This window comes from Balaenoptera musculus, chromosome 20, assembly GCF_009873245.2.
Source record: "Balaenoptera musculus isolate JJ_BM4_2016_0621 chromosome 20, mBalMus1.pri.v3, whole genome shotgun sequence".
NCBI lineage: Eukaryota > Metazoa > Chordata > Mammalia > Artiodactyla > Balaenopteridae > Balaenoptera > Balaenoptera musculus.
In genome coordinates, this window is record NC_045804.1 from 60,158,634 (window position 1) to 60,173,855 (window position 15,222).

At 38.5% G+C, this 15,222-nt stretch overlaps 1 protein-coding gene across 1 annotated transcript in view; it reads right to left on the minus strand.

The window, feature by feature from the left end:
• Positions 1-14,117, minus strand: part of LEO1 (LEO1 homolog, Paf1/RNA polymerase II complex component) — a 45,768-nt gene extending 31,651 nt beyond the window's left edge. The window contains exons 1-2 of the mRNA XM_036838074.1: positions 14,006-14,117; positions 647-1,402 (exon numbers count right to left, since the gene is read on the minus strand). Of these exons, the coding sequence (XP_036693969.1) occupies positions 647-1,402; positions 14,006-14,063 (814 nt within the window). The 5' untranslated portion in view covers positions 14,064-14,117. The remainder of the gene's footprint in view (positions 1-646; positions 1,403-14,005) is intronic.
• Between the last annotated feature and the right edge of the window lie 1,105 nt (positions 14,118-15,222).

Here is a 15,222-nt window from a genome sequence, read left to right on the forward strand (position 1 = left end):
CATTTTCTGGATATTATGCTCCCCAGGTAACCTCCTGATTGTTATAATTTGGCATCCAATGTAGATTTTCCCCCAAAGGAAAGGATACAGTGATAAGAGAGACATAACCGATGCTCTTGAAACAAACAATTTTGCAATTCAATTTTTATAGTTTCCTGTGAATTTGATTAGTTTGAGTACACTCCTTGGAGCCTGATTACCTCTGGAGGATGAAATTTTGGATCTCAAATAAACTGAGCTGGAACACCTCATTATAGCTACCCTATGGGGGAGTTTCAATGGTATTGGGTTTTTTCACCCAGGCAAATCTATTCTCACCTGAGGCATGCTCTTAGTTACCCACAAAAATGGAACTAACTATTTGATATCTAGCTACTTTAGCACTATACATCTTTCTCTAAGACTTTCCTCTTTAAATTTTTTTCTTCCTGATCTATCATCAATTAAATGGAAGGGGAATAAGAGAAATAATACATGGATTAGGAAAATGTTTAAAGGCAAAATGTAAAGAGTTAGAAAAGGCTAAAATAGAGGGACAGAAGAGAAAAAACAGGGTACTAAAAGTAGGAATGTGAAAAGAATAAATGAGCCCCTGCTGTACCTGAATGCTTCTACTAAACCATTATGGTTCTCATAAATGTATTACCTGACTTATGGTCCTGTTCCTCTTCATCATCTGAATGCCTGTGTTCTTCATCCGAGGCCTGTGGCCTTTCATCATCAGAATTTTGCATTTTCTCGTCATCAGACATCTGTGGCCGCTCTTCATCATCAGAATTCTGTTTCTCATCATCATTATCAGAAGCTGCTGGTCGTTCATCATCCGAATTAGCCTTCTCCTCCTCAGACAGTTGTTGTCTCTCATCATCTGAAAGCTGAGGCCTCTCCTCATCATCTGTGTTCTGCATTTTCTCATCATCATCAGAATTCTGCAGTTTATCTTCATCAGATCCTTGTGCCCTCTCCTCATCATCAGAATTTTGTATCTTTTCATCATCTGACTGGTCACTTTTATCTTCTCTGCCCCATTTTTCATCATCTGAATGTGCTTTTTCAGAACCTTCCGCTTCTGAGTGATGGCTCCCTCCATCTGATCTATGACCTTCATCGTCATCGTCATTGTGGGCTTCTGATCCACTGTGCTGATCTACATCTGAGGGATCATTGTCTTCATGGTCAGAACGCTCAGAAGCTTCTGATCTATTGTCTGATCCTTCAGAGTGATTATCACTCCCACTATGATGAGAAGCTCCCTCATCCTCACTGTCATCTCCAAACAGTTCCTTATTACTTGGTTTTCCTGAGTCATCTCTTTCATCTTGATCACTTTCACTTCCAGAGGCATTACTGCCAGAAGCAACATTCTCTTGATCAGAATCTGAGCCTGACCCAGAATCAGAATCTATGGGATCATATAAACACAGGGTGATGTAAGCAAAAAAAGCAGAATAAGCAACACCAAAAGTCCATCCCAACATAAAAGCAATGAGAAAATTTGTCAAAAGCTGTTAGCATCTATTTTCTCAGACTCTGGAAACTAACTAAAAGTTGCAGCAACAAGGGGAATGCTTAACAAGAAAAAAAAGCTGAGTCTCAGTAAGAAAAAAGGGGTGTTTTAACATACCCCCCCACCCCCAACCCACCCCTTGGTCAATGGTGCCTTGAAGATAATAGCCCAAACTTCTGGTGCATGTACCACTAATGGAGGGAGCAGAAGGCACCTCATTTGCAAAGAATCATGGTTGTTAGTTTTGATCTGTCTGGTGGATCACTGAGGGACTGGCTCAAAGGGCTTGACTTTATCTCACCTAACTTGGAACTCTCTTGTTGTTAAGGAAGCTACCTGAGAGTGTTGGTCAAACACATTTACAGGCAAATGTATTAGTTGCCTCTGTCTGGGATAATGGAAAGCAGTTGAGGCAAACAACAGACTAACTAAAAAGCTTGGGAGAAAAGGCTGAGGAATGACATAATATAAGGGCTTTTAAAAGCTTCCACAATAAACGAAACAAAAAAAAGAAAAGAAAAGGAAAAAAAACACCCACATATTCTTACTGACCTGAAAAGCCATGCACTTGCCCAGGGCTGTGCACATGCTCAAGAAAGAACCAAGAAGGCCCTAAGCTCTCACTTCCAGCTGACCTTCAGGCTCTGTGCAAGCAGGAAATGAAGGCAAAGACAGGTTATAAACAACCTGGTTGAGTGTTGAAAGCATGCCCTAACACACACACAGAGCCAATCTGCAAAGGCTGGGAGTTTTTCATTATCGTTGTTGTTTCTTTTTTTGCATTTAAGGAAATCTCTGTCCAATCACTAGCTGACCACTAAGCTAATGGAACAGAGACTTTAGTGGCTATACACAACAAAGATTGCAGACTTCACAAAATTAGTTCAAAAGAATCACTAAACAATAACTACTACAACAAATGCTGGGGGCGGGGGTAGGGGGAAGAGAGTGCTGTCCTGAGTCACCACATTACAATATTCAAAATGTCCATTTATCAACAAAAAATTACAAGGCCTGCAAAGAAAGAAGGAAGCATGGCCCATACATATGAAAAAAGGCTACACACTGTCCCTGAAGAAGCCCAGTCAATGAAAATGATGTCTTACCGAATAGAGAATATCAATAAAAAGACAGATATTATAAAAAAAGAACCGAACAGAAATTCTGGAGTTGGAAATTACAATAAATGAAATGAAAAATTCACTAAAGGGACTAAACAGCAGATGTGAGTAGGAAGAAGAAAGAATCAGGAAACTTTAAGATACATCAACTGAGATTATCCAGTCTGGTGAACAAAAAGAGAAAAGAGTGAAGAAAAATGAAAAGTCTAAAAGACTTGTGGGAAACCAGCAAGTATACCAATCTATGCATAATGGGAGTTCCAGAAGAAGAGAAAAAAGAGAATGGGACAGAAAGAATATTTGAAGAAATAATAGCCAAAAACTCCCCAAATTTGAAGAAAGACATCGACGTACACATACAAGTTTATCAACAAATACCAAGTAGGATAAAGTTAAAGAGATGCACACCTAGACACATCATTATCAAACTGTCTAAAGACAAAGAAAAAATCCTGAAAGCAGCAAAGCAACAGGTCCCATACAAAGGGATCCTCAATAAGGATAACAGTTGATTTCTCATCAGAAACCATAAAAACCAGGAGGCAGTGGTATGAAATATTCAAAGTGCAGAAAGAAATACTGTCAACCAAGAATTCTATAACCAGCAAAACTATCCTTCAAAAATGAAGGAATTATGAGCAGCAACAACAACAAAAGATAAATTGGATTTCCTCAAAATGAAAAGCTTTTATGCAAGAAAGGACATTATCAAGAAAGTGAAAAAACAGCTTACAGAATGGGACAAAATATTTGCAAACCATGTATCTGTCAAGTATATGTATATACTTACAGTACAGTATCCAGAATATATAAAGAATGTTTACAACAAAAAGACAAAAACCCATTTGAAAAATAGACAATAGACTTGAATAGACATTTCTGCATAGTTATACAAATGAAACAAGTACATGAAAAGATGCTCAACATCATTAGCCATTAGGAAATGGAAATCAAAACCACAATTAGATATCACTAGACACCAACAGCAATGGCTGTATTTTAAAGAGCGGGGGGCGGGGGGTGGAGGGGGAAGTAAAATAAGTATTGGCAAGGATATGAAGAAATAGAACACTCAAACATTGCTGGTGGTAATTGAAAATGGTCCAGCTGCTATAAAAAATGGTTTGGTTGTTTCTCAAAAAGTAAAACAAAGAATTACCATATGACTCAGCAATTCCACTCCTACATATATACCCAAAAGAACTGAAAACAGGCACTCACACAAGTACTTGTACACAAACAGCATCACTATTTAAAAGCCAAAAGATGGAAACAACCCAATGTCCATCAACAGCTGGATAAACAAATTGGGATATATACACAGAGTGGAATACTATTCAGTCATTAAAAAGAAATGAAGTACTGATACATACTACAATGTGGATGAACTTCGAAAACATGATGGTAAGAGATAGAAATCAGACACAAAGGGCCACATGTTAGGAATTCCCTGGCAGTCCAGTGGTTAGGACGCCACACTCTCACTGCCAAGGGCTCAGGTTCAATCCCTGGTTGGAGAACTAAGATCCCATAAGCCTCGAGGTGCAGCAAAAAAAAAAAAAAAAAAAGCCACATGTTTTATGATTCCACTTGTATGAAATGTCCAGAATAGACAAATCCATAGATGCAGAAAGCAGACTGATGGTTCATGGGGGCTAGCGAAAGGAGCAAATGGCAAGTAACTGCTTAATGGGTATGGCATTTTATTTTGAGGTGATGAAAATGTTTCAGAAATAGATAGAGATAGTGGCTACACAACATTTTAAAGGTACTAAATACCACTGAATTGTTCACTTAAAAATGGCATATTCAGGGACTTCCCCAGTGGTCCAGTGGTAAAGAATGCACCTTCCAATGCAGGGGACTCGGGTAGGATCCCTGCTCAGGGAACTGAGATCCCACATGCCACAGGGCAACTAAGCCCTCGCGCCACAACTACCGAGCTCGTGCGCCTCAATGAGAGAGCACGCATGCTGCAAACTACAGAGCCCATGCATCCTGGAGCCCGTGCGCCACAACTAGAGAAAGAAAAAAAAAAATGGCATATTCTGTAACCAAACTGAAAAGAAGTAAAACTGTCACTATTTGCAGATGACATGATATTATATATAGAAAATCCTAAAGACTCCACCAGAAAACTGTTAGAACTAATAAATAAATTCAATAAAGTTGCAGGATACAATATCAATATACAGTTGTGATTCTACACACTAATAACGAGCTATCAGAAAGAGAAATTAAGAAAACAATCTCATTTACGATTGTATCAAAAAGAGTAAAATACTTAGGAACAAATTTAACCAAAAAGCTGAAAGACCTGTACGCTGAAAACACTGATGAAAGAAACAGAAGAAGATACAAATAAATGGAAAGGTATTCCATGCTCATGGATTGGAAGAATCAATATTGTTAAAATGTCCATACTACCCAAAGCAATCTACATATTGAACACAATCCCTATAAAAATTCCAATGGCATTTTTTCACAGAAATAGAACAAAGAACTCTAAAATTTGTATGGAACGAAAAAGAAACCCAAATAGCCAAAGCAATCTTGAGATAAAAGAATAAAGCTGAAGGCATCATGCCCTTGATTTCAAGCTGTATTACAGACACATAAATCAATGGAACAGAATAAAGAGCTCAGAAATAAACCCACACATATATGGTCAATTAATTTACAACAAAGGAACCAAGCCAAGAATACACAATGGGGTAAGGATAGTCTCTTCAATAAATGGTGTTGGGAAAACTGGACAGCAACATGCAAAAGAATGAAACTGGACCACTATCTTACACCATATACAAAATTTAACTCTAAATGGATTAGACTTAAATTTTAGGCCTGAAACTATAAAACTCCTAGAAGAAAACAGGCAGTAAGCTCCTTGACATGGTCTTGGTTATCATTTTTTGGATTTGACACCAAAAGCAAAGGCAACTAAAGCAAAAATAAACAAGAGTGACACATCAAACTAAAAAGCTTCTACACAGCAAAGGAAGCCAACAACAAAATGAAAAGGCAACCTACTAAATGGGATAAAATATTTGCAAATCATATATCTGATAAAGGGTTAATATCCAAAATATATAAAGAACTCACACTATTCAATAGCAAACAAACAAACAACACAATTTAAAAATGGGCAGAAGAACTGAATAGACACCTTCCCAAAAAAGACAGATGGCCAACAGGTACATAAAAAGATGCTCAACATCACTAATCAGAGAAATGAAAATCAAAACCACAGTTAGAATGGCTATTTTCAAAAAGACAAGAAGTAACAAGTGTTGGAGAGGATGTGGAGAAAAGGGAACATTTGTAATTGTTGGTGGGATTGTAAAGTGCTGCAGTCACTATGGAAAACATTATGGAAATGCTTCAGAAAAAGAACAGAACTACTATATGATCCAGCTATTCCACTTCTGGGTATTTATCCAAAGAACACAGAAATACTAATTTGAAAAGATATATGCACATCTATGTTCACTGCAGCATTACTTACAATAGCCAAGATATGGAAACAACCTAAGTGTGCATCTAGAGACAAGTGGACAAAGAAAATGTGGTGTATATATACAATAAAATATTATTCATGCCACTGTAAATATGGCATATATATATAATGGAATATTATTCAACCATAAAAAAGAAGGAAATCTTGGGAATTCCCTGGCGGTCCAGTGGTTAGGACTGGGCGCTTCCATGGCAGGGGGCCCGGGTTCGATCCCTGGTTGGGGAACTAAGATCCCGCAAGCCACGTGGCACAGCCAAAGAAAAAAGGAAGGAAATCTTGCTGTTTACAACAACATGGATGGATCTCGAGGGCATTATGCTAGGTAAAATAAGCAGACAGAGAAAGACAAATACTGTATGTATGATATCACTTATATGTGGGATCTAAAAAAACAAAAACACAAAGCTCATGGATACAGAGAATAAATTGGTGGTTGTTAGAGACTGAGGGAAGGGGGAGAGGTGGACAAAATGGGTGAAGGGAGTCAAAAGATACAAACTTCCAGTTATAAAATAAATAAGTCATGGGGATGTAATATACAGCATGATGACTACAGTTAATAGACTGTATTGCATATTTGAAAGTTGCTAAGAGAGTAGATTTTAACAGTTCTCATCACAGTAAAATAAATTCTGTAACAAGGTATGGTGACAAATGTTAACTAGACTTACTGTGGTGACCATTTCACAATATATATAAATATCAAATCATTATGTTGTACACATGGAACTAATGTTGTATGTCAATTATACCTTAATAAAAATAAAATAAGATGGTAAATTTTATGTTATGTAAATCTCAACTCAATAAAAACAAATTTAGAGTTTGTTGCCAGTGCCCTACAAGAAATGCTGAAGGGAGTCCTTCAGGCCGAAATGAAAGGACAATGGGCAGTAACTTGAATCCACAAGAAAAAATAAAGAACACCAGTAAAGGTAACTAAATAGGTGAGTATAAAGGTCAGTATTAATGTATTTCTAGTTAGTGACTCCTCTTTTTTCATAAGATTTAATTTAAAAGACAATTGTATAAAACAATAATTATAACTCTACATCACTGGGCAGTGTATAAAGATGTAATTTGTGACAACAATAAAAAGGTGAGAGGACGGAGCTATATAGAAAAAAAGTTTTTGTATACTATTGAAATTAAGTTGGTATTAATACAAACTAGATTGTTAGAAATTAAGATTAATTGTAGTCACCAGAGAAACCATTAAGAAAGTTACTAAAACTAAAAATATACAGACAAAGAAACAAGAAGGGAATCACGACAGTACACTACAGAAAAAGCAGTCATAAAGGAAGACAGTAATAAGAAGAATTGAGGAACAAAAAAGACATGACATAGAAAACAAATATCAAAATGGCATAAGTCCTTCCTTACTGGTAATTACTTTAAATGTACATAAATCAACTTCTCCAATGAAAAGGCAGAAATTGGCAGGATGAATTTTAAAAATGATCCATCCTGGGACTTCCCTGGTGGCCCCATGGTTAAGAATCCTCCTGCCAATGCAGGGGACACAGGTCCGAGCCCTGGTCCTGGAAGATCCCACATGCCGCGGAGCAACTACGCCCGTGCACCACAACTACTGAGCCTGCGCTCTAGAGCCCACAAGCCACAGCTACTGAAGCCCATGTGCCTAGAGCCCTGCTCTGCAACAAGAGAAGCCACCGCAATGAGAAGCCCACACACCACAACAAAGAACTGCCCCTGCTCCCTGCAACTAGAGAAAGCCCGCATGCACCAACAAAGACCCAACGTAGCCAAAAATAAATAAACAATTTTTTAAAAAAAAGATCCATCTATATGCTGTGTACAGGACAGTCTCTTTAGAACCAATACACAAATAGGTTGAAAGTGAAAAAAATGGAAAAAGATATACCATGTAAACAGTAACCAAAAAGCACAGTAGTTATACTAATATCAGACAAAATAAGTCTTAAGATAAATTGTTACAAAAGACAAAAAAGGACATCACCAAATGATAAAAAGGGTCAATCCAACATGAAGATATAATAATTTAAAACATATATGCACCTGCATGTAAATCAATGAAGTTACAACACACCCTCACACCGTACACAAAAATAAACTCAAAATGGCTTAAAGACTTAAATATAAGACATGACACCATAAAACTCCTAGAAGAGAACACAGGCAAAAAATTCTGACATAAATCGTACCAATGTTTTCTTAGGTCAGTCTACCGAGGCAATAGAAATAAAAGCAAAAATAAACAAATGGGACCTAATCAAACTTACAAGCTTTTGTACAGCAAAGGAAACCATAAGCAAAATGAAAAGACAACATGCAGACTGGGAGAAAATATTTGCAAATGATGTGACCAACAAGGGCTTAATTTCCAAAATATACCAATAGCTCATACAACTCAATAACAAAAAAACAAACAACCCAATCAAAAAATTGGCAGAAGGGGCTTCCCTGGTGGCGCAGTGGTTGAGAATCTGCCTGCTAATGCAGGTGACACGGGTTCGAGCCCTGGTCTGGGAAGATCCCACATGCCGCAGAGCAACTAGGCCCGTGAGCCACAACTACTGAGCCTGCGCGTCTGGAGCCTGTGCTCCGCAACGAGAGAGGCCGCGATAGTGAAGAGGCCTGCGCACCGCGATTAAGAGGGGCCCCCGCTTGCCGCAACTAGAGAAAGCCCTCACAGAGAAACGAAGACTCAACACAGCCAAAAACAAATATAAAAATAAATAAATAAATAAAAATACTAAATATCCTGTGTAAAAAAAAAAAAAAAAAAGGGGCAGAAGATCTAAACAGACATTTCTCCAAAGGTGACATACAGATGGCCAACAGGAACATGAAAAGATGCTCAACATAGCTAATTATTAGAGAAATGCAAATCAAAACTACAATGAGGTACCACATCACACCAGTCAGAATGGCCATCATTAAAAAAGTCTACAGATAACAAAGCTGGAGAGGGTGTGGAGAAAGGGAACCTTCCTACACTGTTGGTGTGAAAGTAAATTGGTGCGGCCCCTATGGAGAACAGTATGGAGGTTCCTCAAAAAACTAAACATAGAGTTGCCATATGATCCAGCAATGCTACTCCTGGGCAAATATCCGGACAAAACTATAATTCAAAAAGATACATGCACTCCTATGTTCACAGCAGCACTGTTCACAATAGCCAAGACATGGAAACAACCTAAATGTCCATAGATAGATGAATGGATAAAGGAGATGTAAGAGACATAAATATATATGTTATATATATAAATATCATATATATGTATACACACACACATATACACACAATGGAATATAAAAAAAGAATGAAATAATGCCACTTGCAACTACATGGATGGACCTAGAAATAATCCTACTAAGTGAAGCAAGTCAGAAAGAGAAAGACAAATACCATAGGATATCACTTATGTGTGGAATCTAAAATATGACACAAATGAACTTATCTATGAAAAAGACTCACAGTCATAGAGAACAGACCTGTGGTTGTGAAGGGGGAGTGGGGGTGGGAGAGGGTTGGATTGGGAGTTTGGGACTAGCAGATGCAAACTATTATATACACTGAGCTGGCCACAAAGTTCATTCAGTTTTAAGTAAAAATAAAACACACATTTTTCATTTTCACCAAGAACTTTATTAAATGTATTCATTAACCAAACGAACTTTTTGGCCAACCCAACAGAATGAATAAACAACAAGGTCCTATTGCATAGCTCAGGGAACTATATTCAATATCTTGTAATAAATCATAATGGAAAAGAATATGAAAAAATTATGTAATATATATGTATATGTATATATGTATAATATATAAGTATAACTGAATCACTGTGCTGTACACCAGAAACTAACACAACATAGTAAATCAACTACACTTCAATAAAAACTATATATATATATATATGCACCAAAAGAAAAAAAAAACAAACCAACAGAATTGAAGGAAGAAATAGACAGTTCAACAATAACAATTGGAAACTTCAAATACCCCACTTTCAATAATGGTCAGAACAAACAGAAGGTCAGTAAGGAAACAGAGGACTTGAACAATGCTATAAAACAACCAGACATAATAGACATCAATAGAACTCTCCACTCAACAGAATATACATTCTTCCCAACTGCACATGCAACATTCTCCAAGACAGACCATAATTTTAGGACACAAAACAAGTCTCAACAAATTTGAAAAGACTAAAATAATACAAAGTATGTTCTCTGACCACAACAGAATGAAACTGAAATCCATCACAGAAAAAAATCTGGAAAATTCACAAATATGTGGAAATTAAACAATGCACTCAAACAATCAAGGGTGCAAAGAAGAAATCACAAGGGAAATTAGAAAATATTTTGACATGAATGAAAATGATAACAAAGCCTACCAATACTTAAGGGATGCAGGGAAAGCAGTGCTAAAAAGGAAATTTGTAGCTGTAAACACATACATTAAAAAACAAAACAAAACTCAAACTGATAATGTAACCTTTCACTTTAAGGAACTAGAAAAAGAAAACTATACCCAAAGCAAGCAGAAGGAAAAAAAATAATAAAGATTAGAGCAGAGATAAATAAAATAAAGAACAGAAAAAAATAATAGAATCAATGAAACCAAAAGTTCATTCTTTAAAAACTTAAGATTGACACACCTTTAGCTAGGCTGACCAAGGGAAAAAAATACCCTCAAATTACTAAAATCAGGAATGGAAGTGGGGATTTTACTACTAATTTTTCAGAAAATAAGACTAAAAGAGAACACTATAAACAACTGTATACCAACAAGTTAAATAATTTAGATGAAATGGATTAATTCCTAGAAATACACAATCTACCAAAACTGACTCAAGATGAAACAAAATCTGAATAGATCTATAACAAGTAGAGTCTGAATCAGTAATCAAAAAGTTTCTAACAAAGAAAAGCCAGGACAAGATGGCTTCACTGGTGAATCCTATCAAACATTTAGAGAAGAATTAATCCCTATCCTTCTCAAACTCTTCCAAAAACTTGAGCAAAGGGAACACTTCCTAACACATTCTAAGCCAGCATTACCCTGATACCAAAGCCAGATGAAAAATCACAAAAAAGGAAAACCACAGACCAATATCCCTCATAAATATGTATGCAAAAATACTATCAAAATACTAGCAAACCAAATCCAACAACATATTAAAAGGATATACACCATGACCAAGTGGAATTTACCCTAGGAATACAAGACTGATTCAACATCTAAAAATCAAAATGAAACACAATATTAATAAAGGATAAAATTTTGATCATTGTAATTGATGCAGAAGAGACATTTGACAAAATTCAACATCCTTTCATGATAAAACTACTCAACAAACTAGGAATCGAAGGTAATTACCTCAATGTAATAAAGGGCATCTACAAAAAACCCACAGCGGGCTTCCCTGGTGGCGCAGTGGTTGAGAATCTGCCTGCTAATTCAGGGGACACAGGTTCGGGCCCTGGTCTGGGGAGATCCCACATGCCGCGGAGCAACTAGGCCCGTGAGCCACAACTACTGAGCCTGCGCGTCTGGAGCCTATGCTCCGCAACAAGAGAGGCCGCGATAGTGAGAGGCCCGCGCACCGCGATGAAGAGTGACCCCCGGTTGCCACAACTAGAGAAAGCCCTCGCGCAGAAACGAAGACCCAACACAGCCAAAAATAAAAATAAATAAATAAATTAATTAATTAATTAAAAAAAAAAACCCACAGCTATCATCATATGTAGTGGTAAAGAAATGGATGCTTTTCCCCAAAGATTAGGAAAAAGACAAAGATGTCCACTCTCCCCCTTCTATTCAACATTATACAGAAAGTTCTAGCTGGGGTAATTAATCAAGAAAAAGAAATAAAAGGCATCCAAATTGTAAAGGAAGAAGTAAAACCATCTCTACTCACAGATGACATGATCTTATATGTAGAAAATCCTAAAGAATACACACACCCCCCAAACAACTATTAGAGCTAATATATTCCACAAGGTTGCAGGACACAAAATTAGCAAACAAAAATCAGCTGTATTTCTACACACCAGCAATGAACAATCCAAAAATGAAATTAAGAAAACAATTCCACTTGCAACAGTATCCAAAATGAAATACTTAGGAATAAATTTAACCTAGGAAGTGCAGGACTTATACAATAAAAACTACAAAACATTGCTGAAAGAAATTAAAGAAGACCTGGCACATTTATACATGAAAGAAACACACTGGGCCTAGGTAGGAATTCTACCCACTGTTATACCAAGAAATCTGTCAAGTGTAGTTATTTTCTACATCTGTCTTAGCCCAGAGAAATAATGAAATATGATGATATAACAGGAGTTACCCTGCCACATCCATCCTACGTTCAGGACCAACAGCAACCTTCAAGGACAGATTTGGAAGTAAATCCTAGAGAGTTCTATAATCTAACGGTAAGAGGGAAGAATGCAGCAGTAGACTTACAAGAAGGTAAAACATGAAGCCCAGAGAAGCAGCTATCTCCATACATCACTTCCCCATACCCTGAGTTTGCAATGGGAAAGCACTGCAGGGTACATCTACTATTGCTTCTACCCATCCAATTATTTACCAACTATGCATTAAGCACTGAGGGAGGGCGGCGGGGGGGACGATCTTTTCATCATTATATCCCCTACATCTAGCAAAGTAGCTGAAACATGACAGGGGATCTATAAATGCTGAATGAACAACTTCATGGAAGTGAGTCACGGGAGGGTGCACATGGTTCTGTGCCTTGAAGGGTGAACGGGATATGGACAAGTACAGATGAAGGGGAAATGAAAACATCAGCAAAGTAAGTGGAACAAGATTAGTATACTGGGCTCTATAGTTCCAGACATCCTGACTAGAACATTCTGGATGTCCATCCTGGTAGAGCCCTCACACTAGACTTCCACCTGGTGCTCTCTTAACTATACTCTAAAAAGTATGAATAAACTGAAGCTGGAGAAAGAAAAAAACAACCACGATAATGCACTGTGCTAAGGAAAAAAGTAGATACTACATTACTTTGAGCCTGGGGACTTGCAAGAATTCTGAACTTGGTCTTGGGCCCCTTCTCACTTCAAATATCTCCTATTCATATTTCAAACTCAAATACCCAGTCTTTGTGCCAGAAAGACTTCCTTGCACCATAAACATACACTCACTAATTCATTTCATCATCAAATCCTTCATCCCTTCTCTCCAAACACAGACCTCCTATGCTCCCCAATCTAATACCACCGACTCAAGAAATTCTAGAGTTTCTGCACAGGCTCTCGGAGGACACATTATCTTATGCGTGTAACGCCTATATGCAGCCCTACCTCGGTATCCTTCCCAGTCTCCTCACCCAGACATCTCAAACTCCCCAACACGCCACGCTCTGGTTTCATTCAAGAGGGCATTCTGAGCCCCTCTGCAAATTCGCCCAGCCCATCCCCATGTTCCCGAACACCTAATTTCCATTCATTCACAAGAGCCCTTACTCTGCGCTGGCCTGTGCAAGGCAGGACAGAGCAAGACTCCAAGGTTCCTCCTCCGGCTGCGCTGGCTCGCCCGGCCTCCACCCCTGCCCCGCGCCCCCTTCGCTCCACACGCTCCCAGGCACGGCTTGTTCCATGGACACCAAGAACCTCGAGGTACACACTCTGCGTCTGTCACTTTATTCCCGCCCTCGGTGGGGGGAGGCTTGCACCGCCGGGAGTGCAGGGGGAGCTGAAGCAGGAGTGGAGAAAGAGCCACCACTCGCCCGCGGCGCCGGAGCGCTCGCAGACCCGGAACTGGACCGCTGTCGAGCTCCCGCCGCAAAAGCCCCGCCACGCTCGCCTCCCCCCAAGCCCAGCCTACCCCACCTTTACGCTCAGCATCGCTGTCGGCGTCGCTCCCGAAAAGATCCTCCATATCCGCCATTGCAGCGCACGTCAGCTGTCTTCACCGGGGGCGGCTCCGCGACTGTCTTTACGGCACGGAACCAACGAAACGCGATAGTGTCGCAAAGATTCGCTAAAAGTCGGCTTTTCAGCTACATAGTATAGCGTGCGCAGTGAACCTGCACTTGTCGGCTCTCTTACGTCAGCAATCCTGCCCTTTCGTCAATATCTGTTCTTATTAGCGAGGATTCTCATCGGGGTACACCCGGTCTGGGTGTCGGTGGAGCGGGCCGCACTTGGGGGCTCCCCAGAAGGGCCTGGGACCGTGTTAAACCTGCCAGGAGTCAGGCCTGAAGTCCTTTGTTTCGTATTGATCAGGGGTTCTCAAATTGTTGCAAACTCCAAAGTGCTTTTGTTTCTGTGGGTTATATCTATTGCTATTTACTGTAATAGTAATTAAGGCAGAAAATTTAAAAACTCGTTTAAAAATAATAAACAGGTTAACATAAATAGCATTTAAAAATTTTAACCGACTGTATTTTTTCTAAAACAAAACCAAAAAAAATTGAAGAGTGGAATTGTTTTAGTTTTCAAAATATCTTTAGTGTCTGTCTCGAATGAAAACAGCTGAATTCTCATACCTGCTTCTACATTCAATCTTTTGAGAAAGGTTTTGGTTGAAGCTTATGAAGAAAATCAGACCTAACACACGTATGCATGTGATCAGGAAAGGGAGGGCCTCTCGTACACCCAAAAGGGTCTTCTTCGGTCCACTCTTTAACAACCGCAGCTTTAGAGCAGTGTATCTCAAACATCAAAATTGTCCCATCCTAACTCAGTATACACTTTTATGTATAAAACTGAAATAAATAATTCACAAAACAATACTGATTACTAAGATGCAGTCTGAGATTTCCTATTCTCTTTTATTCTATTTCAGCTTGTTTTTAATGCTGACAGGTGGTGCATCCACTAAATTAATTTCGTGATTTACTAATGGATTGCAGCTTGCAGCTAGAGAAACACTATTCAGAGGGTTCCATTGGCTTGTTTATTTTTTCGGGAAAAAGTTTAATTTTGCTAGGAAATGTGGCTATATTTGTACCTTATAAAATCTGACAGTAATACAATTTTCATAATAGGTCAGTGCTAGATAAACCCTCTTGCTTTACAGAAGCTCAAAGAAATGAAGTGACTTG